Genomic DNA, 21,614 nt, shown 5'->3' on the forward strand with positions numbered 1-21,614 from the left:
GTTGCAGTAAGGCCTTTCGTCCCTTTTTTGTGGGCACTTAAAACTTAGTAACTTAAGTGGAAAGTAGGGGGATTGTGAAAATAAAAACCTGATTACCGTCTTATGTTGCTACATTATTTTCCTTGTGGTTCAGAGTCTAGTTGGGAGAAGCAGCAGGCAGGTGGAGACTGAAGAAGTCCAGCAAGCGTAGGGTAGAGCTTGGAGCAGTGCGTGCTCACCCCACCTTGTAAAACTGGCATGCTCTGGAGGCCTGAACTCAGCTCCACACTGTGGCCCCATGCACCCAGTTTGGACTCTGCCGCCTCAGAAATGAGCATTGGAGTTTGCTGAGTAAGGCGGAAAACAGATTCCTTAAGAGGGTGCTTTTGAAGGAGTAGAAGGAGGTCATCAAAGACCTGGGGCCTAAAGGCTGGGCCTTTATGAGGTGACGTCAATCGGCGCAGTGTTAGGATGGAAAGGGAACTTCCTATAACTTTCCCTTTTTCCCCACCCCTGGACTCCCAAGGGCAGGGTAGAATTTCCAGCACGGTCCCAAGCATGGCTAAGAGTCAGCTGATTGAAAGTCTTCTATGAAGAGATTATTGAAGCTGGAAATACTGAATTTGTAGAAAGAAGAATGAGAGGAAGGAACTTACAAAAGCTTTTTCGAGCCCATGGTGGATTAGAAAGTCACGGTGGGCCTGTAGAACAGAAAAGAGCCTTCTCAAGATGTCTTCCAGAAGTCTTCTGTCTATACACAATCCCATGGAAGTCTGGGTGAATGTCTCTGACACCAAACAGCGATTTCACTAGATGCCTCCCAACATGTGAGACCCTTTTGTAACAGATGCCACTCCCTCCTGAAGTCAGTCAGCCAGGGTGCTTTTGGGATAAACACAGAGGAGTCAGGACATTGCCTCCTGGATGTACACCTGGAGATCTGAGCTCTACAAAATAGAAGGTGTGCTGACAGATCCTTACTGGTCTTTCTGACTTTGTAGTAACCTCCACCCCACTCCAACTGCAAAAATCAAGAATTTGGAAGGCTGGTGTGCCTCCCAAGAAGCCAGGCCTCTACTCCTGCTGTTCACAGATGAGCTCTCATCACTTTATCTCCTAAGCAGGAGGGCAGGAGAGAATCTTGCATGTGGTTGGTTACAATGCCCTGCCCTACGGTCTAAATTTGGGCTGCCACCAAGAGCTGAAACAAAATTGCCAAAGAGGAAACGCTGCGAGGGGGCTCTTCTCTCCCCTGCTCAGTCCAAACCTCCCCAACCCCATCCTGACCCAGCACATGCTCTCATGTTTTGAGCAGGGGCCATGACAAGGCCAAATGCTCGAGTTTCTTGAATCTCCTCCCGAGGCCTGTTCCTTCAGATGACCCTTTTACCATCCTGGTGAACCTTCCTTTAGCGTGCCAGTGTCATTGACTGAACAAATATTTGTTGAGTGTCTGTTATGTGCCAGGCCTAGCAGGGGACAGAGTCCTCCCCGTGCAGACTGACCAGTATGACATAAGGACATAAATTGTGAAATGAGCAAAATCCGCCCCTGCAGTCAGCTAGTAGTACTCCCGCGTGTGTCAGGGAACCCAGGGCCAGCCACTTGGTGGCCTACTTCAGAAACAGTCATTCTGGAGACTCCTAAGATCAGAAGAGTGTGTGGTAGGACAAAGGGCCTACATTGGTGGGCCCTGCACCCACTAAACAGCTACCATGTTTCTCCGAAAATAAGACCTAGTCGGACAATCAACTCTAATGCATCTTTTGGAGCAAAAATTAATATAAGACCCAGTCTTATAGTAAAATAAGACTTGGTATTATTATATTAATATTATATGTTATATATATTACATTACATATATTAGACCCGGTCTTACATAAGACTGGGTCTTATTTTACTATAAGTAAAATAAACCCGGTATTATACCCAGTCTTATATTAATTTTTGCTCCAAAAGACACATTAGAGCTGATTGTCCAGCCAGGTTTTGTTTTCGCGGAAACATGGTAGTCAAATCCATGGGCACTTGATGCCTCTAACAATGACTGGCTGGCCCCCAAGTCTGATTCTGAAATGTGCCCAGTTTGTTGGCGGTGGTTGTATTTCCCGTAGGTCTCTGTCCAGAAAGAGCCCTTTCTCTCCAAAATATTAGAAATTAGGGGCTTGGGCTAGTTTACGCCAAATATCTTACAGTGAAATGAAATAGACACACTATTGAATAAGTTTATTTAAAAAGGAAACTTCCTGCTCAGTAAGATGCTGTCAGACAGCACTTCGCAGTCCAGTGCCTTGAAACCCCGGAGCCAGGACGGTGAGAATTTCTGAGCAGAGTACAAGGGCTATGAGGCCCTGCTGCTGGTGGGCAACAGGCAACCAACCATCAAAGACATAGAAGCCAGGCCTGATTCCCAGTCCTACCAACACCAAATACTAATGGCTGACAGATGCAGGGCAGCTCTTGGCTGCTCTGAGCTGCGGTCTTCTTAACAGACAGAATAACAAAGAGACTATCTGGCCTGCCAGCCTTACAGGGACATACTAAGTTAATCATGAAAGTGCTGTGGCCACAAAAGAACTGTGCAAATAGGATACTAATTTTAGCCATAATAATCGTTTCAGTAATAAACCAAAGAGGAAGGTAAAACAGTGGCAAGTAGCTTGGAGTCCAACCTATAACCTTCTGGGAGCCCCCATATGCTGGCTGGGAAGAGCTCTACCCCCAAAAATCTCTGCCTGAGGCACCCATGTGAACTGACCCAGCAGGGGACTGGCCTCCCTCTCACTCTCCAAACAGGTTAAAAGCTGGGCTGGCCAGCTGGCCAGCTGGCAGCCCAGGCATCTGCTGAGGCTGTAGTCCCACAGGCCTGTGGGGCTGGGTCGGTCTTGGAACAGAGATCCCGCAACACAGGGCCACATAGAGAAAATGCGATGCCCTGCCTTCCCCCATGTCTGCTGCCTGAAGCCAAGGTCTCAGCTCTGGTCCGACCATGTAAGTTTGATCAGTGGGAGCAAGGGGATAAAATACCAGAAACGAATTCGGGGACACAGAACAGTTGTTGTTTACTAAGTGCCAGGTACCTTTCAGCTTTGCCATACATGTTCATATTTAGTGCTTAGAACACCACGCATTTATTATCTGACAGTACAGTTCTGCAAGTCAAAGTCCAAAATGGGTCATACAAGGCTGAAATCATGGTGTCGGCAAAACTGTTTCTTCTGGAGGCTCTAGGGCAGGGGTGTCCAAACTGCGGCCCATGATCCATTGTTAATTGGCCTGCAGCAAATTCCAAAAATATATTTAGTTTACTTAAATAAACCAGGTGAGGCAATACGTACTTCACCTCGAGTGAGTGGCCCGGCTGTTTGTGTATTTTACCGCATATGGCCCTTGGTGAAAAAAGTTGAAAAAAGTTTGGACACCCCTGCTCTAGGGGGACATCCGTTTCGTTGCCTCTTTCAACTTCTAGAGGCTGCCCACATTCCTTGGCTATGGCCCCCTTCCAGCAATCACACCATTCTGACCTCTGCTTCCGTCCTCTCATCTCTTTTTCCAACTCTGCCTCTCCTCCCTCCCTTTTGTATATTTAAGGATTCTTGTGATGTGACATTGGGCCTGGCACACATTGGCATCAGGCTAGTGTTTAGAATATGAGGGAGTTTCTTAGGCAGATGTGTGCAGGGCACATTTCTGCCTGGGTTTCCAAGTCCAGAGACCTTGGTTCTTTAAATCCAGTCCTTTCTCCAGCTCCCTCCCTGGAAGAAGAGAGACACTGGGCCAATTCCTTTCACTGTCTCCAGTTTCCTCATCTGTAAGATGGGAGGGGTTGGGGGAGACTGGAGTAGTTGATCTCAAAGTTCCTCTCAGCTTGGACATTCAGAGGTTCCATGACTTAAGTCCTGTCAGTGAGCTGGTGTTGGAGATCCTGGGCCTTTCAGGAGAAACCTTACAAACTGGTGCTGCAAACACCAACGAACACACAGCACTTTACATTCACAGGATCTCATGGGGGCCTCCAACAACCCCCACCATTCTTGTCTCCATTTTACTGACAGAAAACCAAGGCTCAGAGAGATTACATAACTGGCTCACCATCCTCCTTCAGGATTTTGCAAGTTGGAGGTAAAATGAAATGAGAAAGCTGTTCTCCTGCTACCTCCTGGACCAGAGGTCTTCCCCCCACTGCAGTGATACATGAGGGCTGGCATCCATTCTCACCTGTACGTTATCAAATATAAATATGAACCACACAAAGATATATGTATTCAATTTAAGTGTCCTTTATTCCAAGATTATGCCCTATTTTAGTGTTAAAAAATCTTTCCTTTTTTGAAGTGCTGGTCATGATAGATGGTAGGGTTTGGGTGGGGGGCAGTAGGTAAGATGTTCACATGACAAAATTAAAAGATTCTGACGGGGCGGACAGGTGGCTCAGTTGGTTACAGCGTGAGCTCTGGGTAATGGGGCTGCAGGTTCGATTCCCACATGGACCAGCGAGCTGCGCCCTCCGCAACTAGAATGAAGTCAATGAGCTGCCGCTCAGCTCCTGGGTGGCCAGATGGCTCAGTTGGTTGGAGTGCAGGCTCTCAACCACAAGATTGCCGGTTCAACTCCTCGACTCCCGCAAGGGATGGTGGACTCCACCCCCTGCAAGTAAGATTGAACACCGCACCTTAAGCTGAGCTGCCGCTGAGCTCCCAGATGGCTCAGTTGGTTGGAGCGTCCTCTCAGCCACAAAGATTGCCTGTTCAACTCCCTCCAAGGGACGGTGGGTTGTGCCCCCTGCAACTAGAAACAGCAACTGGACCTGGAGCCGAGCTGCGCCCTCCACAACTAAGACTGAAAGGACAACAACTTGAAGCAGACCGGCACCCTCCACAACTAAGATTGAAAGGACAACAACTTGACTTGGAAAAGTCCTAGAAGTACACACTGTGCCCCAGTAAAGTCCTGTTCCCCTTCCCCAATAAAATATAAAAGAAAAAAATGCTTCCCTTTGGAAAAAAAAAAAGGATTCTGACAGAGTGCTGGTGGCGGTCTTGCCCTTGGAGGGGAGGGGTGGGGTGCATGTGAAGTCATCTCCCTGGAATGTGAGGGGAGCATCTCCTGAGGAGTGCCTGCCCTCCAGGCCAGCTTGTGGATTTTCCTTCCTTCCCTCTCCTCTCCCCAGCTGTGAGGCACAATGAACAATGGTGGGGACTCACTTCCCTCCATAGAGAAGGGGATGGGTTCAGCTAACCCCCACCCTTGCGGACCTGCGTGCCTGCAACCACCCGCTCCCACACCGTCCTGAACCCTTGATCCCTGGCGCTGCAGCCCCCACGGCTTCCTGTTTGCCCACTCTATTTGCCGGGCTCCAGGGGCAGAGCTGATCCTTGAACTCTTAAGTTCCACATCGCTGCTGGGACCAGTGAGGAGCAGCAAGGCCGGGGCTGGGCTAATCAGCCTCCCAGCCCGGCCCCTGCTGGAGACATAAATAGGCCAGGGGAGCACTGCGGCACAGCCACTGCTGAAGTGCTGCTCCAGGTAAGCGCTGCTGCCGGCCCCAGGTTCCTCTGGCTTCCCCAGCTCTAGGCATTGGAGGCTCAGGCTCTGGGATCTTGGCTCTAGACTCTGCCCCATGCTGGGGCTCTGGATACGTGAGGCCTTCTCTGTAACCTTCCTCCTCTTCCCCTGCCTGGAATGTGTGGGGGAACACAGAGCTCCTCCATGCCAGAGGCCCACCCGCTCATACAGTCCCCTCTTCTCCTCCAGGTCACCCAGGATGAAAGCCGTGGTGCTGACCTTGGCTGCGCTCTTCCTCACGGGTAGGTGCCCCCCTAACCTAGGAAGCCAGTCATCCGGGGAGTCCTTCTCCCCAAACCCCTGTGGTCTACCCTCCTGGGCACAGGGAGCAGAATCTCTCACCAGCCCCCTCTCTGCTGCCTCCAAGCCTGGCCTTTCAGCTCAGATTCTGACCCAGAGCGGGACTGATCTGAGTTTCCCCTCTCACCCCCAGGGAGCCAGGCTCGGCATTTCTGGCAGCAAGACGAAGCTCAGTCACAATGGGATCGAGTGAAGGATTTAGCCACCGTGTATGTGGACTCAATCAAAGAAGGCGGCATAGAGTTTGTGGCCCAGTTTGAAGAGTCTGCTTTGGGTAAACAGCTAAAGTAAGGACCCAGCCTGGGGCCTGGGACGGGGCAGGGGCTGCTGGTCTAGGGAACAGAGAGACCTGTGGGAAGATGTAGCCAGACTGGCCGAATCCTCACCTGCTATTTGATGGGCCCCATAGAAGGCCTGGATGGAGAAACAGGAATGCGATTCGCAAGCTGGGTCACAGCCTCCTAACAAGCAACAGACCAGCACTGCCTGGTTAGTAATCTCAGCACCACATTCTGCCTGCAAGTGCAGCAAACCCCTTCCCATTCTTAACTTCCTTCTCTGCTGCTACTTAGCAACAGGGATGGCTGTCTTCAGAGAGGAGAATGGTCTGAAAGCATAGAGATGAGGTCCTTAAATGGCCCAGCTTTGGGGGCAGACAAGACTGGACAGAAAATCCAGCTGTCTCTCACTAGCTCTTCAGTCCATCTATACAATGGGATGTGGTGGCGGGTGGGGGGAGACTGCGGATGCGTTGGGAGCGACAGTGTGGGGGAAAAGCCAGGCCCGGTCGGACCCACAGCTACTGCACGTTCCGGGACAAGTTTTGCCCAGGTCCCGCCACAAGTAAGCTGAGGCACTGAGCCTGCGGCTCCGGGGGTGTCCAGGGTGCCCAGGAGGTCCCCCCTGAGGCCCTCTCTCTCCGCCCCTCCAGCCTGAAACTCCTGGACAACTTGGGCAGTTTGAGCACCGCGGTCACCAAAGTGCGCGAACATCTGGGCCTGGTTCCCCAGGAGTTCTGGGACACCCTGGAAAAGGAGACAGAGGTGCTGAGGCAGGAGATGAGCAAAGATCTGGAGGAGGTGAAGAAGAAGGCGCAGCCGTACCTGGACGACTTCCAGAAGAAGTGGCACGAGGAGGTGGAGTACTACCGCCAGAAGGTGAGCCCGCTGGGCGAGGAGCTCCGCGCCGGCGCGCGCCGGGGGCTGCAGGGCCTGCAGGAGAAGCTGAGCCCGCTGGGCGAGGAACTGCGCGACCTCGCGCGCAGCCAAGTGAACGCGTGGCGCCTGAAGCTGGCGCCTTACAGCGACGAGCTGCGCGGGCGCCTGGCCACCCGGCTGCAGGAGCTCAAGGACAGCAGCGCCACCCTGTCTGATTACCACAGCAAGGCCAGCAAGCGGCTGGAAGAGCTGGGCAAGACGGTCAAGCCCGCACTGGAGGACCTCCGCCAGGGCCTGCTGCCCTTCTGGGAGGCCTTCAAGGTCAGCGTCGAAGAGGTCACCAAGAAGCTAACCCCCCAGTGAGACACCCTGTGCTCCCTGGGACTCCTCCTGGCCCCAGGACCCGAGGGGCCCTCTCTTCGGGTACCCCTTCCCATCGCTCGGTTTCTTAGAATAAACGTTTCCAAAGCGGGACGTATGTGTTGGGTTGTATGTTTTTTGAAGCTTCGATTATGATTTTTAAACAATAAAAAGTTCTCCAAAATAAAATTCTGTCTTGGGAAAATGGGGGCGGGGTGAGGGCCGCTGGAGGGGACGTCTGGGGAACCCCCGCAGGGGCCCTTGACCAGAGGGCAGGGACTGCCCCGTTAATTTTCCAGTCGGAGCTCTTCAGTTCAGAACCTAGGCCTCTCAGGGTCTTAATGTCAGAGGGGCTGCTGGACCCTGGCTGCTTAGGAGTGAGGTAGTATGAGACGCCTTCTAGGGGGAGCAGGAAGGACCAGGCAAAGCGATAGATAATTCAATGTTAGGTGCCCTGAAAGAACTTCAAACAATCAGTACTGCAGCCCTGTCTGAACAGGGCAAGGAGGCAGGTTGGCTTTGCTGAGAGAAGTGGGTTCCCTGTCTGCAGAGGTGCTCCCTTGGGCAGAGGACAGGAGCCTCTCCCAGCCCTCTGGCTCTGGGCAGTCTGGGGAGAGCCTCAGGGAGCCATTGGGACTTCAAGGATTTGGGCAGGTTCAAATGAAGAGTTTGGGCCTTGCTCCTTCCTCCTTTATTAATTCAACAACACTTAAACAAATGCTTCCCTTTTCTTTTTTTCACAAGGGCAGTCTGCCACTCCTCACAATCCCACCCTACCCCTGAAACAGCCACTGTGTCCTCAGGCAGGGCTGTGCAAGCCAACCAGCCTGCTTTTGGGGCTCCAAGCCCTGCCACTCCTTTTTCTGCCAGCTCTGGCCTGAGTCAGAAAAATAATCACCACATCTTACAGGGAATCAGCACATTTTAATTTTCAAAATGCTTTCAGTATCCATGATCTCACGGCATCTTTCCCCAAATCCTGGGTAGACAGTCATTAAAACCATGGTATGGATGAGGAGGCTAGAACTTGGAGTTGGGAAGTCACTCACCAAAGTTGAAGAGCTGGATGGGCTAGGTTGCCCCTTTCAGACCCATTTGCCCCTGGAAATCCGTGGTTATTTTAAAAAAACAAGTGTGTGGCCAGGCACTCATGTTGATCTGGGTGTGCACACATACATGCACGTTCTCCTGTGTACGTCCTTGTTCGCAGACAGCCCCTCTTCACTCTCAGGTACGTAGAGCCCCTGTGTGCACATGGCTTCACAGATCTTCAAAGGTCTGGACAGTGCCTTCATGGAGCCTTCCCTACGCTCTCCCCTCAGGGCCTTTGCCCCCTGGTGCAAGCCACTGGATAATTGCCCCTCCTCCATCTCCAGTGTGTCTTAACTCTTGGATAAACCAGCAGGCTTTTTAGTTCCTAACCATTCTGAGCTACAACAATAGGTATCAAGCCCAGATTTGAGTGAGAACATTTCCCAGGTGTGGGTGCTGGGGTCCCTGGCCCAGCTGGGCCAGAAGAAAAGCCCAGATGGATTTCCAAAGAGAGAACAGAAGTCTTTCAGTGGGGCTGGATGTACAGGTGTGACAATTAAGTTCGCAAACTTGTTGCAACAATGTTTCTAACCTTTTTTTGATATCAGAGAGATTCTTCATTGTGAATTTGTACCAAGTGGATAAACAGTTAACCAAGTTTCCTATTTGGAAGTGCTGAAAAGGCTGCATGAAAAAGTTAGACGACCTGAACTTTTCGCCAACAATTCATGGCTCTTACATCATGACAATGCACCAGCTCACAGGGCACTGTCTGTGAGGGAGTTTTTAGCTAGCAAACAAATAGACTGTATTGAAACACCCTCCCTACTCGCCTGATCTGGCCCCCAATGACTTCTTTCTTTACCTGGAGATAAAGGAAATATTGAAAGGAAGACATTTTGATGACATTCAGGATATCAAGGGTAATACAACAACAGCTCTGATGGCCATTCCAGAAAAAAAGTTCCAAAATTGCTTTGAAGGGTGGACTGAGTGCTGGTGTTGGTGCATAGCTTCCCAAGGGGAGGACTTCTAAGGTGACCATAGTGATATTCAGCAATGAGTCATGTAGCACTTTTTCTAGGATGAGTTCGTGAACTTAATTGTCTGACCTCGTAAGAACACCTCCAAGATCTGTTAGGGAGCCCTCCGCAACCAGGCATAGGAGTAACTCAGCCTCTTTCTGTGTCAGCTGAGAAAAATATGGGCAGAGGTCTTGGTCTGTTGTCTGCTGATTCTGTGATGTTGGACAAGTGCTTTCACTTTTCTGAGCCTCAGTTTTTGCACTGGAAGAGCAGGGGACCTGCTCTAGTAGAGTGTGCTTCTGGAACTCTCTGATATGAACATCTGTTAGGTGGTGGGGACACAAGCGAAGCAGCTTCTGTGGGTGACCTTTGGTTCCTTCTTAATTCCCAGGAGCCCCCCTCTCCCACTCCAATCCTGGTCCCAAGGGCAATCAGCTCAGCCTATAGCAACAAAGACAACCATTTACCAGGTACCTTTGATGTGCCAGGTACTATGCACAGTCTCATTTCATTGATTGATTCATTCACTTGTTCATCCATCCATCCATCCATCCATCCATCCATCCATCCATCCATCCAACAAACCTATAATGGAGGGGATATTATTGTGTCCACTTTACAGGCAAGAAACTGAAGCTGATATAACATGATGGAGCCAAGACTAGAGCCTAGTTGTAACTTACTCTAACCACTACCCCAGCAGCCTCCTTCCCTCAAGTGTGGTTGAGAAGGCCAGGCAGCCCAAGTAGTGTGAGTCAGCTCCATCATTTTGGTGAATACACACAGTGTCAGCTCTGACGATGACATAAACATGCCAGGCACAGTGCCGTGCATAGAGCACACACTCATGTTGTACAGCATTTGACAGTTTATCAAAGTATTGTCACACCTATTATTCCATTTGCCCCTCCACATAAACCTGTCGAGGCAGGCAGGGTAGGTGGGGTTCCTCCTACCTTACAGATGAAGAAGCTGGGGCCCAGACACCACCCAGACACTAAGAGGTGGGCCAGCCACTGGCCCCAGGCCTGCCTGAGGTGGGGTCAGTCCAGTGCCCGCTCACAGAACAGCCCAAATATGCCCACGACCAAACATACATGGCACACATGGGACAGCCCACTCACAGCAGCTTCTTGTTTATTGGGAGGACAGCATGCCTGGGTCAGGTGGGTCAGGTCTGGGGAGTGGGGTGAGAGGACACTGAGAATGCTGTCCCTTTCAAGTGAGTGTCGGGGGCAGCCCTGGAAGCTGCAGGACCCAAAGAGCCTGGATGGGCAGGCGAACTGGGGGTGTCGAGGGCTCAGATGGCCTCAGAGTCTGGAGCTGATAGGGCCTCAGAGGTCGAATTCCAGAACCCAGAGAACGTGCCCGTAAGTGTGCTCCAGTAGTCTTTCAGGGAGGTGAGGCCTTCAGTCATCCAGTCCCTGGGGGTGAAATCAGTGAGGGGGAACAATAGAGGTGGGGGTGAGGGTTCATCTGTGCGCAGCAGCCACCACGGGGCCCCCACCATATCCCCACTGCCTCTCCCGCCATCCTCTCAACCTCACCCAGCAATACCCCTGAGACCTCAATCAGGGTCCGCCATGACTCCACCCAGGCAGAACAGATGCAGAAGGTGGTGATGGGACCCTAGCTCAAATCCAGCTCTTATTTCTCCAGATTGGGGTGCACATTTGTGCCCCCACTGATCTGAGAAAAGCTGGAGAGGAACGATTGGGCAAAGAGATGTGTAAGGTCAGGGCTGTCATTCTGTCCTAGGCAAATGATGTCCCCAGGAGTTATACAACTTGGTGGCCCTTGAGTGGGATGGGGCAGAGGGAAGCAGTCTCTCATTTGGAAAATCATTAGAGCATTAATTAGCTTTGTGATCAGGGGCAGGTCACATAACCTGTCGGAGCCTTGATTTTCTCACCTGCAAAATGGGGGAAATAATACCTGACTCCACAGCTGGCTCTGAGGAGCAAGAATGTGTGTGAATGCCTCTGCTACATAAATGGTAAATGTTGGTCAGTGCTGGTGGGGAGAGGAGAGGAATAGAAGGCAGGGGCAGGGTGGTGGAGGAGGGACAGACTTCTGCTCACAGGGGGCCCCAGGGCTGGGAACAAGCAGAAACACACACAAACACGCTGGGCTGAAACTGGGTCAGGTGGAGCCTCCTAGCCAAACCTCTAGTCAGACTGTCAGAAAACAAAAATGGAAATGAGGGCTAAAATGGTCTTTCTTAGAACCATGCAGGGCACCTGAGGGAGAAAGGAGGGACAGCAAAGGGAGAAGAGGCCAGGAGGAGACAGACGCCTCTGTCATCTCTCCACGGCAGCCTGAAAAAGCCCTGTGAGGGAACCCTGTTTTGTAAACCAGAACATGGAAGCTCAGAGAGGTGCAAGTCCTCGGTGGGCGTGGGAGAGCCACAGCCCCATGGCCAGGGCTATCACTAAGTGAAAGGCAGGTGGGACCTGAGGGAGCTGGTGTCAAGGACAGGGAAGTGAGGGCATACCTGGCGTGCTGGGCCACCTGGGACTCCTGCATGTTGGCCAGGGCATCCTGGGCTGTCTTGCTGGCTTGCTGCACGTAGCCCTGCATGAAGCCCAAAAGGGAGGCATCCTCGGCCTCCAAGGCTCCTGCGAGAACAGCAGGGCTGAGTTGGGTACCCCGGGCTCCTGCCTGGCCACTCATCAGTGCCCGGGATCACCAAGCCACCTCTCAAAGGTCCTCCGGGTAGACAGCTGCCCCCACCTGCCCCCAGCCCATCCCCCACAAGTAGCTTACGGGCAGAGGCCAGGAGAGCCAGGAGGGTAGCAATGAGGATGACCCTGGGCCGCATGGTACTTCTGCTCCTGCAGGGAAGTGTCCTGTGAGGGGTACCCCAAGTGCCCCCCTCCACCTCTCGGCCCTCCCTGGGGAAGTGGCATGGCCCCTAACGTGGAACTGACCTGGATCAAACCAGGCGGAGAGAGGGCCTGCACCCATGCTAATACAGGGAGATGAAAGGCATTCAGAAAGGGGACTCAGGGAGACTCAGCCCAGAAGGGAGGAGAGATGGGATGGAGCAGAAAACCCACCAGACTAAGAATCAGGATACCTGGGTTCTGGCCTAGTTTCTGCTACTAACAAATATGCTGTATGACTTTGGGTGGATTTCTGCCCGTCTCCATGCCTGAGTTTTTCTGTCTGCGATAGGACTGGGGTGTCTAAGGCTTCTTCCAGTCCTAAATGCGCTGAACGAGGGGACAGTGAACAGCTCTGCAGCCAGTTCCAGTCCCAGTTCTGCCACCCTACTCCGTGTAGCTTTGGGCAAGTCACCTCTCCTCCACGGGCCTCAGTTTCCACCAGTGTGCGATTGGAGGTGGGGGCCGCTCATCAAGCCCTAAGTCTTCCTTGGCTTTAGCAAGCTCTTCCTACTCCAGGCTTTGCTGGCTGGGCCGACAGAGACCCTCCTCTCCCCCACTCCAACCTTCTCTCTGACCCCCCATGTCCCCCTCCCCAGGGGCATTACCTGGAGTAGCTGCTTCTTGGAAGGAACTGCATAGGCAGACAAGAGGGCTCTGACCTCTTTTATATTGTCCCAGGTCAGTGAGCACTTAGGGCCCAGCGAGCCGGGCAAAGGTCACCTGCTGATCAGTCTAGACCAGCGCCTGAGGCAGGGTAGTCAGGTGCAGCCAGGCCTGCTGGGAGAGTTGGGAAATCTCTAGAAGGCTGGGAGTGCCCATGCTACTCTCCTGCCATCCCTGCAGCCCAGATGGGCTCAGGAACCAGGGGTGGGGGGAGGTATGGAGCCCAGGGAGACCCCATTCATTCCAAGCAGCCTGGCTCCCTAGGGAGAGGTTGGTGAGATGGGAGAGAGGCTGAGGGGACAAGCCAGGGGTCTCTAGGTCCACCTTACCCTTCACATTTGGTCCCTTCCTCTCCCACCCCCAGGCCCTGAAAACAGCCTGAACTGGGGGGATGGTGGAGGAAAATGCTCAGGGTGTTGGGATTGGGGTATCTAGAGTGAAGTCACAGAAGGCAGAGGCTTGTGTGGGGAGGGTTACACAACTGAGTTCATATAGCACCCCTCCCCAGCATCTCCATCTCTGGTTTCAATCCCAGTGCCACTTACCCAGAGGCCTCCCTGACCTGGCCCAGGGGAGGGGTTGTGGGAGAAGGGCCAAGGCCACTCTGAGCCCGAGGCCTTTGTCCTGCCCCGCCTCCCCTCTCTTCACCTTGCCCTCTGGACCCACAGATAACATTCCTGTGGCAGGAGCTGGGCTCGTGGCTGGGGCCCTCCCCAAACTGTGGCAGCTGGGATCGAGTCCCAGTGCTGAGGACCTCTCACCACGGGATGCAGATTCCTCAGCTTGGAAATAGCAGCCCGGTCAGAAGCCCCAGCAGGGTGGTACTGACCTGCTAGAGAAGCCAGGTGTGTGGGCCCATGCTGCTGGGTCACAACATGCCCTGAGGCCTGGGACCTTGTCTCTTTCAAAGGGTTTAGCACTCCTACCAGCTCCCAGCCTGGGTCTCTGTAGAGGTAAGGGCTATCTTGGTAGGGGCCCTCTCAGTGGCCAACCTAAGCTGCCTCTCCCTACCTTCTCCTCTCCCTCCCTCCCACCTGGCTCCTGGAACCAGGCGATCGCTCTGGGCTTGGCCCACAGACCTCTCTAGGGAATAAAAGGTGTGGGGAGAGGACAGTTGACCAGCTGAGGCCATAAATGGTCCTCTGGGGTTCAGTTGACTCTCTTTGCTTCCACTTGTGTCCAAGTGAGGCTTAGTACATGAACCTCTGTTATCCTGGTCCCTGTCACTAGGCTGGACTGGGCAGCTCTGATCCAGCCCTGCCAGCCAGAAGCCCTGGTGAGTCATGCCTCTCCACGCTGGAAGTCCCTCCTCGTATCTTACCTGGATTCTTCCCACTATAACCAAAGTTACCCACCTTTAGTTCTGACCTGGCATGTGGGCTGGTATGGAGCATATGTGGGACATGTGTTCCTGTGACTTCCTATTCCTGGCTGGGCCTGTCCCTGGCTGGGCCTGAGCTGTACTTCTAGACTCCAATCTCTGGGCTGAGCCCTGGTTTGACCCCTGCAGGTGGAGAGGAGAGTGGCTGTAGGTAATGCTGGACTATCAGCCTGATCACCTCACCAACCTTTAGGTCTATCTGTTGTACATACAAGGAGACTGAAGCTCAGAGAGGGATACAACTTGCCCAGCATCATGTACCCTTTGTGCTTACCACATGTGGCCATCCCATGACCCATAGGACCAGGCCCAAAGAGAACCAGAGGCCCAGAGGAGACAGTCTGCTCCTTCCATCAGCACTTGTACCCTCTAAGACTGGGCACAGGGCTGCACTCTCCCCACCCCCAGAACTAATCTGTTCACAGAATGATACAGAACATGCCCGCAGACTCTGGGAAATACATGCATCATTAATGGCGTCCCACCCACCACACATCAGGAGTCAGCAGAGCCTCCCCACAGCTATGGGTGCACGCACTGCCTGTGCCAGCCCCTTTGCTCTAGCCCTTAGCTTTGTGCCCACAGATAGCTAATACATCTGCACACTTATACAAATCTGCATATGTCCTGGCAGACATGCTCAGACATACTCAAACCAGCACAGGATACTCCCAGTATGTGCACACCCAGGTGAGGGAGATGGACAAACTCTGAACCTGTCACATGCTGGCGGCATCTGCTGCTCAGACTGTAAGTTCCAGGAGGTCAAACTGCAGCTGAGGTGTCCTTCATGACTCACTGTCCTCCTCATCTCTGGCCTGGGGGCATGGGGTAGGGAAAGGGATGGGGGCACTGAGCATCGACCTTTTTGCCCACCCCAAGCTGGACTGTGCTTGATTCAGGAGCAGGACCAGGACTGATGGGTCAGTGTTGCAGGGAGTCAGCCTTTCAGGGGTATCATATGACCAGCACTGACTATGCACCAGGCACTGTTCCAAACGTCGCACAGATTATCTCAGGACTCCTCACAGCCTAGGAGGCAGCTGAGGCTCAGAGAGGCTAAAAGACTTGCTCAAGGTCACACAGACAGTGGGTTGGGAAGCCAGATGCAAAACCAGGCAGTCTGACTCCAGAATCTGAACCCTCAACAACTACTGCAACACAGCATGGACTGCTCCAGGGAGGAGGAGCTCCCTGACACTCGCAGTGACCATGGCTGGTATGGGGACCCTGCAGAAGGGATGCAAGCAACAGAAGGCCTTTTAGCTGTCTTCATCCCGAAAGCCATCAAACCATTTCTGGTATGTGAACAAATGGAGATGCAGTAAATCCGGGTTAGCACAATGTGGTCTCTTCTAATGGCAGATAATTGGGACCCCCCCCCCCCACAACACGCCAGGCACTGTGCTCATGGAGGGCAGCCAACAGTGCAATATGATGGATTTCATCCCATAGTCACTCACGGTAGCATGGCATGGTCCAGGAGAGGATGGATATCTTTTTGCGATAGTGTAGGTGCCCTCTTTTGGAGAGAACGTTAGAAGTCCAAGTAAAAGACCTCCTGGACCTCCCCACCATAACCCTCCCCACCTGGGTGAGAGGCCCCCTGAGAGCCTCAGTTCCCGTGAGTTCCCGTGATTCGTCACAAGCTGACACTCCTGCCCAGGGAGTGCAGCTGGTGGGCAGGAGTCAGGCTTTGGGCTGTCCATCCATCACTTGGTATCATGCATACCTGGCGACCTGCAGAGGGCTGGGTCTCACTCTGCCAGACTCACTGGAGGGGTGAGCATTCTACTGTATTCCCGACTTTGGTCCAAATCAGGAAAACAATGTTATTTATAACAACAAATTTTTAGTGCTTAGTCTGTGCCAGGAACTGTACTACTCACTTCACAAGAAACACCTCATTTAATGTACCAGGTAACCCGACTCCACGAGACAGGTTGGATCACATGAAGCACATTCACAATTAACCCTTTCAACACAGGGCCCTACCCACAGGCTCACAAAGGGCCCTTCTCCTGGGCGCACCTTGACCAGAACCCTGGATCTTAGCTCGCTGCCCCCATCTGTGGCCTCGGGTGTCCCAGTCCAGTGTCTGGTGCTCTGAGATGGAGTCAGGATTGGGTGATTTGGGGGTGCGGGGTAGACAGAGGAGACGTGACCTCTGCCCTCCCCCTGAAGCCTGGCACAGACCCAGAGCTGCCAGCAGAGCCTCTGAGGCATCAGTCCTGGGCTCAGGGGTTCCCTGGGCCTCATTTGTCCTGCAGCGCATGGCTCTCTCCTTTCTGTACTGGGTGGGGCATAATCAGGGAACAATTGCTTCTATCTGCTGCCTAAGCCCCAGTCTGCTGTCAGCTTCCACGTTGCCTTAAGGTCACAAAAGTCCAAAAGGCCTCCTCGGAATGTGTCACCTTCCAGCGTGGAGTCACACTGGGAGAGGAGGTGAGGAGGGCAGTCTGGCAGGGGTTTAAATATCTGGCTGGCTCCGAGCTTCAGTCATTTCAGACGGCAGCACAGGTGAGCCAGCTGAGAACCTCTCCTCCAGCTCCTCTGATTCCAGGAAGGATCCAGTGCAGTGCGGGACTCTTCCAGCCCAGCAAGGAGCCCAGGATGTTCCTGAAGGCTGTGGTCCTGACCCTGGCCCTGGTGGCTGTCACTGGTGAGTAGGAGCTGCCTTTGGATGGGGCTCTCACACAGGACCCATTTGCTGCATTGAGTGGGGCAGGGTGAAGAGTCTGGGGCCAAGGCCAGGGGACAGTTCCCAGTATGTGCTGGTCCCCAGCTGGGCGCCCAGGGCAGCCCAGTTTCTATGCAGCACACAGGAGAGCTGGGCCATTCGCAGCAGTAGGCCCACTGGCATTGGTGCTATACCAGTTTCATATGCCCCTGTGGCCTGTAAGTAGCCAAGCTGAGAGTAAACTCGGTGGCTGGGCTCACCCACTGTCATCCCATGTGCAGCACGGGACTGCTGCAGAGGGACAAGGGGACAGGTCCTCATGAGTTGCTCTGTTTCCTGCCCAGGTGCTCGGGCGGAGGTCAGTGCCGACCAGGTGGCCACCGTGGTGTGGGACTACTTTAGCCAGCTGAGCAACAACGCCAAGGAGGCCGTGGAGCATCTCCAGAAGTCTGAGCTCACCCAGCAGCTCAAGTAAGAGGGGCACAGCTTGCAGGGTGGGGCTTCTCACAGGCCATGCAATGTGTGGGCCAGGGCTGAGCTCACAGGCAGGAGACCTGAGCTTAGGTGGCCCCGATGTCTCCGGACCTGGGATCCACATATGCAAACAGGGAGGTTGGACTGATAATCCCTAAGGTGTCTTCCTGTTTGAACTTTCTACAGTGTGACGAATGGCCATATCTTAGCAATGAGGTTCATGGAAGAAAGGGAGGGAGGGCAATGCTGTGAGGGCTGGGTTCTAATACATGCCAGACGGACAGGGCCCTGTGAAGTCATGGGAAGGGAGGAGGGATATTTGGGAAGCCTCTGAAGGTGGGCACATGCAAGGAAGCCAGCACGGTTGTGTGGCTAGAAGACCCTGGAAGACATCCAGAACAGATCATTCCATTAGAGAATGTGATCTGTGTCACAGCACACCTCAGCTGGGAAGGACGTCAAAGTCCATTCTTTGCTTTACAGATAGGGAGAGGGAAGCAATCTGTTCGAGGTCACATGATAAATGTGACTCAAACTCAGGGGGCGATCCCGACATACAATTTCAGTACAATAACTTAGTCTATTACATCCATTCTCTCAAATCATCATCCACCATAGGCAAGGCCACAGGGAAAAGACGGGTGAACTTGGTACCCCTGAACACTCACCTGTCCTAGGCAGGTGTGTATAAATAAGGTGAGCGCTATATCAGGAGATGAGTCCTGGCATGCAATGCCCAGTGTAACCGTGGCTCCCTTGTGACCTTTGCCGGCAGCACCCTCTTCCAGGACAAACTTGGGGAAGTGAATACCTACGCGAGCGACCTGCAGAAGAAGCTGGTGCCCTTCGCCACGGATCTTCATGAACGCCTGACCAAGGATTCGGAGAAGCTAAAGGAGGAGATTCGGAAGGAGCTGGAGGACCTGCGGACCCGGCTGCGGCCCCACGCCGAGGAGGTCAGCCAGAAGATCGGGGACAACGTGCGACACCTACAGCAGCGCCTAGGGCCCTATGCGGATGAGTTGCGCACGCAGGTCAGCACACAGGCGGAGCAGCTGCGACGCCAGCTAAGTCCCTACGCGCAGCGCATGGAGACCGTGCTGCGTGAGAACGTGGGCAACCTGCAGGCCTCCCTGACGCCCTACGCTGATGAGCTCAAAGCCAAGATCGACCAGAACGTGGAGGAGCTCAAGGGGCACCTCACTCCCTATGCAGATGAGCTGAAGGTCAAGATCGACCAGAACGTGGAAGAACTGCGCCGCAGTCTGGCTCCCTACGCGCAGGACGTCCAGGACAAGCTCAACCACCAGCTCGAGGGGCTGGCCTTCCAGATGAAGAAGAACGCCGAGGAGCTGAAGACCAAGATCTCGGCCAATGCAGAGGAGCTGCGGCAGAGGCTGGTGCCCGTGGCTGAGGACGTACGGAGCAAGCTGAAGGGCAACACCGAGGGGCTGCAGAAGTCGCTGGCGGAGCTGAACGCCCACCTGGACCAGCAGGTGGAGGAGTTCCGCCGCAAAGTGGAGCCCTACGGCGAGACCTTCAACAAAGCTTTGGTGCAGCAGGTGGAGGAGCTCAGGCAGACGCTGGGCCCCTATGCGGGGGACGCGGAAGGCCACTTGAGCTTCCTGGAGAAGGATCTGAGGGACAAGGTGAACTCCTTCTTCAGCTCCCTCAAGGAGAAAGACAGCCAGGACGCGCTCCCGGCCCTCCCCCAGCAGGAGCAGGCGCAGGCCGCCCTGGAGAGCTGAGCTGCCCTTGGTGCTCGCGCCCCACCGCTGGCACTTGCCCTGCCCTGCCGCCTGGCTGCCTATCTGTCCCAAAGCAATTCTTGTACGAGCTTGAGGACACATGTCCTGTGGAAAGTGACACTTTCTCTCGCTACTCAATAAAACTTCTGAGAAACTAGCCCAGGCTGCTTGTAGTTTGACTTCTCATTGTTGCTGGGCTTGAGGCTGGGAGGAGATCACTGCTTGGCAAAGCTTAGCAGGGGCCAGCAGGGGACACTTTGGGAGATACCGGGTCTGGGGAGATGAAACTGTGGGAGAGGTGAGGGCAGGGTGTGCTGAGAGGGGTGTGGGTAGTGTGCCAAGGGGGATGTAGAAAAAGATGTCACACATTATTCAAAGACAAAATAGGCAGCCCGTTATATGCACTTAGCCAACAAATATTGATTGAGTGCCCTCAATGTGCCAGTCACTATTCTAGGCACCCGGCGATGAGCAAAACAGCCTTTGGAGAACATGAGTCTGACATTGTGCTTTGCTCTGAGGTGGCTACGGAAGTAAGAAAGACATGGTCCCTGGCTTTGGGGAACTCCTGGCACAGTGGAGGAGACTGCCCCTCCTTGCATTAGCTCTTCTGTGCCTCATTCGTGTGAATTTTAGTTTAATCCACCCCACCCCACCTGACTCCCATTATAAAATTGATCATGCTCATTTTAGAAACGTCTTGACTGCTAAACCCATGGTTCCCAGAGTTGAGGAATGAAGCCTAGAGACATAGATGAGTCCTGGGAGGTGGGATGAAGCAGGTGCCTGGGGCGTGCGGGGCCCTCGTGTGCTGTGTGCAGTCAGCACCTGCGCAGGGGCCTGCCTGTCTGGGGCTGAGGTTGGCAGCTACTGGGGTGGACTGCAGGGGAAGAGGAGTTGAGCCCCAAGCAGTCTCATCAGCGCAGCCAGCTGTAGACAGCTGCAGCCTCTGGAGAGGGCTATTCCCCCCCGCCCCCCCCAGCTCTCAGAGGCTCACAGACTCCTCTAGGAGGACGATTCAAAGAAGAACCAGTTCAAGCCTTCTTTCAAACCAAATGACTTATATCCTGGCTGTTACCTCTGACTCCAGGTCTGCAAGTTCAGCCCAACACCCTTTCCCTTCCCAGAGTGGGGTGCAGGCCTTTCAGGATTTTCCTTGAAGATACCCAGAGCACACCCTGGGGGCAGGGCCCAGGGGCAAGTGCTCTGGGGCCTCCTCCCTCCAGCCCTCCCTCACAAGGTGCTCTCAGGACAGTAGCCCCATAGGTATGGTCTGGCCCGGGCCTGTCTCGCTCTGGCCCTTGTGTTAGCCTGAGCGTCTGTTTATTGGGAAGGGTTCCACTTGGGAATCAGGCAAACCTGAGTTTGAATCCTGGCTTTTCTGCTAATGATGGGGTGATTTAAGGCAGATAGTCTGACCTCTTTTGGAAGATCGGAATGCTAGTGCTCAGCGCACAGAGCTGTGAGGGTTTGATGGAATGGTGCATGTTAAGCACTTAGCACAACATGGGGCAAAATAAACGTGCAATAACTGTTCCCATGTTGATGCTGCCACTGCAGCACAAGATGCCCAATAAGTGGGACTTCCTCTCTCTGCTCACTCCTTGTCCCCCCTGGCACCAGGTCGCATGCTCTGTAACATGAGGCCACCAGAGCTGGCCAAGGGCAGACCCTTGGGCCTCCCTGGCCTGGCTGCTCTCAGGCCCATGAGAAGGGCAGGAACTGACCTGTGAAAACACCTTGATAATCCGCCGGGCACCTGGAGGTTTACTGGCTGGCTTTAGGAAAGGGCCAAACAGAACATGGCACTAAAAGGAAGCGGGACAGAAGGTTAGCAGGTTTCTGAAAGCTTCAAAGATGTTCTCAGACCTCATGTGAGGACCTCCTGGCTGACTGCTGTCTCCGGGATCCCTGGGGCCTCAGTATCTCCCAGAGCCTGGTCCTGAACAGGAGTCTTTGATGGTTTCCCCCACAGTCTCCCAGAGCCCTCCTGCAGGTCTCTGAGGGTCCTGCCATGGCCCTGGTTCCACTGGATGAAGAATGCCTCTCCTATACCTTGATTTCTCACCTCGTCTTCAGTCTCCTGGGTCCACGACCTGGCAGATGATGTCCGTTGGTAGTAGCATCACTCTTGGCTGCCCAACCTCTGACCCTCTGTTGGCTTATTTGGGGGAATTTCTCACTTCTGAGTCTTGATGTGTGTCAAAGTCTGCCTCCCATGAGAGACACTAAAAATGCCTGCGTCTTGCCTTTCAGCCTCCTTTCCTCTAGGGTGTGACATGGGGCCTACATTCAGCAAATCAGATGTAGTGTCCCCAACTCGGAATAAGGAGCTGGTGTTAAAAAACAGGGACAGTATACG

The 21,614-nt window shown here is 53.6% G+C and overlaps 3 protein-coding genes across 3 annotated transcripts; 2 read left to right on the forward strand and 1 right to left on the reverse strand.

Moving 5' to 3' along the window:
- The first annotated feature begins 5,420 nt into the window (after positions 1–5,420).
- APOA1 (apolipoprotein A1) lies at positions 5,421–7,475 on the forward strand. The gene is made up of 4 exons (XM_019713603.2): positions 5,421–5,505; positions 5,734–5,786; positions 5,978–6,131; positions 6,776–7,475. Exons 2-4 carry the CDS (start codon positions 5,744–5,746, stop codon positions 7,362–7,364), a joined length of 786 nt encoding a protein of 261 aa, XP_019569162.2. The 5' UTR covers positions 5,421–5,505; positions 5,734–5,743; the 3' UTR covers positions 7,365–7,475.
- A 3,063-nt stretch (positions 7,476–10,538) lies between these two features.
- APOC3 (apolipoprotein C3) lies at positions 10,539–12,996 on the reverse strand. Its single transcript, XM_019713600.2, has 4 exons — positions 12,912–12,996; positions 12,185–12,252; positions 11,913–12,036; positions 10,539–10,842 (listed from the first exon to the last, which is right to left on the reverse strand). The coding sequence occupies exons 1-4, from the start codon at positions 12,941–12,943 to the stop codon at positions 10,719–10,721; spliced, it is 348 nt and encodes a 115-aa protein (XP_019569159.1). The 5' UTR covers positions 12,944–12,996; the 3' UTR covers positions 10,539–10,718.
- Positions 12,997–16,820: 3,824 nt separating this feature from the next.
- On the forward strand, positions 16,821–19,409 carry APOA4 (apolipoprotein A4). The gene is made up of 3 exons (XM_019713605.2): positions 16,821–17,012; positions 17,375–17,501; positions 18,280–19,409. The coding sequence occupies exons 1-3, from the start codon at positions 16,964–16,966 to the stop codon at positions 19,250–19,252; spliced, it is 1,149 nt and encodes a 382-aa protein (XP_019569164.1). The 5' UTR covers positions 16,821–16,963; the 3' UTR covers positions 19,253–19,409.
- The last annotated feature ends 2,205 nt before the right edge of the window (positions 19,410–21,614 follow it).

Source organism: Rhinolophus sinicus, linkage group LG06 (assembly GCF_036562045.2).
Source record: "Rhinolophus sinicus isolate RSC01 linkage group LG06, ASM3656204v1, whole genome shotgun sequence".
In the NCBI taxonomy this organism is placed as follows: domain Eukaryota; kingdom Metazoa; phylum Chordata; class Mammalia; order Chiroptera; family Rhinolophidae; genus Rhinolophus; species Rhinolophus sinicus.

Bases quoted from the DNA above. Each gene is read 5' to 3' on its own strand.
- APOA1 (XM_019713603.2), top strand. From the start codon at position 5,744: ATGAAAGCCGTGGTGCTGACCTTGGCTGCGCTCTTCCTCACGG. The intron at 5,787-5,977 runs GTAGGTGCCCCC...TCTCACCCCCAG, and splicing joins GGCTGCGCTCTTCCTCACGG to GGAGCCAGGCTCGGCATTTC. The intron at 6,132-6,775 runs GTAAGGACCCAG...CCGCCCCTCCAG, and splicing joins GCTTTGGGTAAACAGCTAAA to CCTGAAACTCCTGGACAACT.
- APOC3 (XM_019713600.2), bottom strand. From the start codon at position 12,943: ATGCAGTTCCTTCCAAGAAGCAGCTACTCCAG. The intron at 12,253-12,911 runs GTAATGCCCCTG...ACTTCCCTGCAG, and splicing joins CCAAGAAGCAGCTACTCCAG to GAGCAGAAGTACCATGCGGC. The intron at 12,037-12,184 runs GTAAGCTACTTG...CTGTTCTCGCAG, and splicing joins GGCTCTCCTGGCCTCTGCCC to GAGCCTTGGAGGCCGAGGAT.
- APOA4 (XM_019713605.2), top strand. From the start codon at position 16,964: ATGTTCCTGAAGGCTGTGGTCCTGACCCTGGCCCTGGTGGCTGTCACT. The intron at 17,013-17,374 runs GTGAGTAGGAGC...TTTCCTGCCCAG, and splicing joins GGCCCTGGTGGCTGTCACTG to GTGCTCGGGCGGAGGTCAGT. The intron at 17,502-18,279 runs GTAAGAGGGGCA...CTTTGCCGGCAG, and splicing joins GAGCTCACCCAGCAGCTCAA to CACCCTCTTCCAGGACAAAC.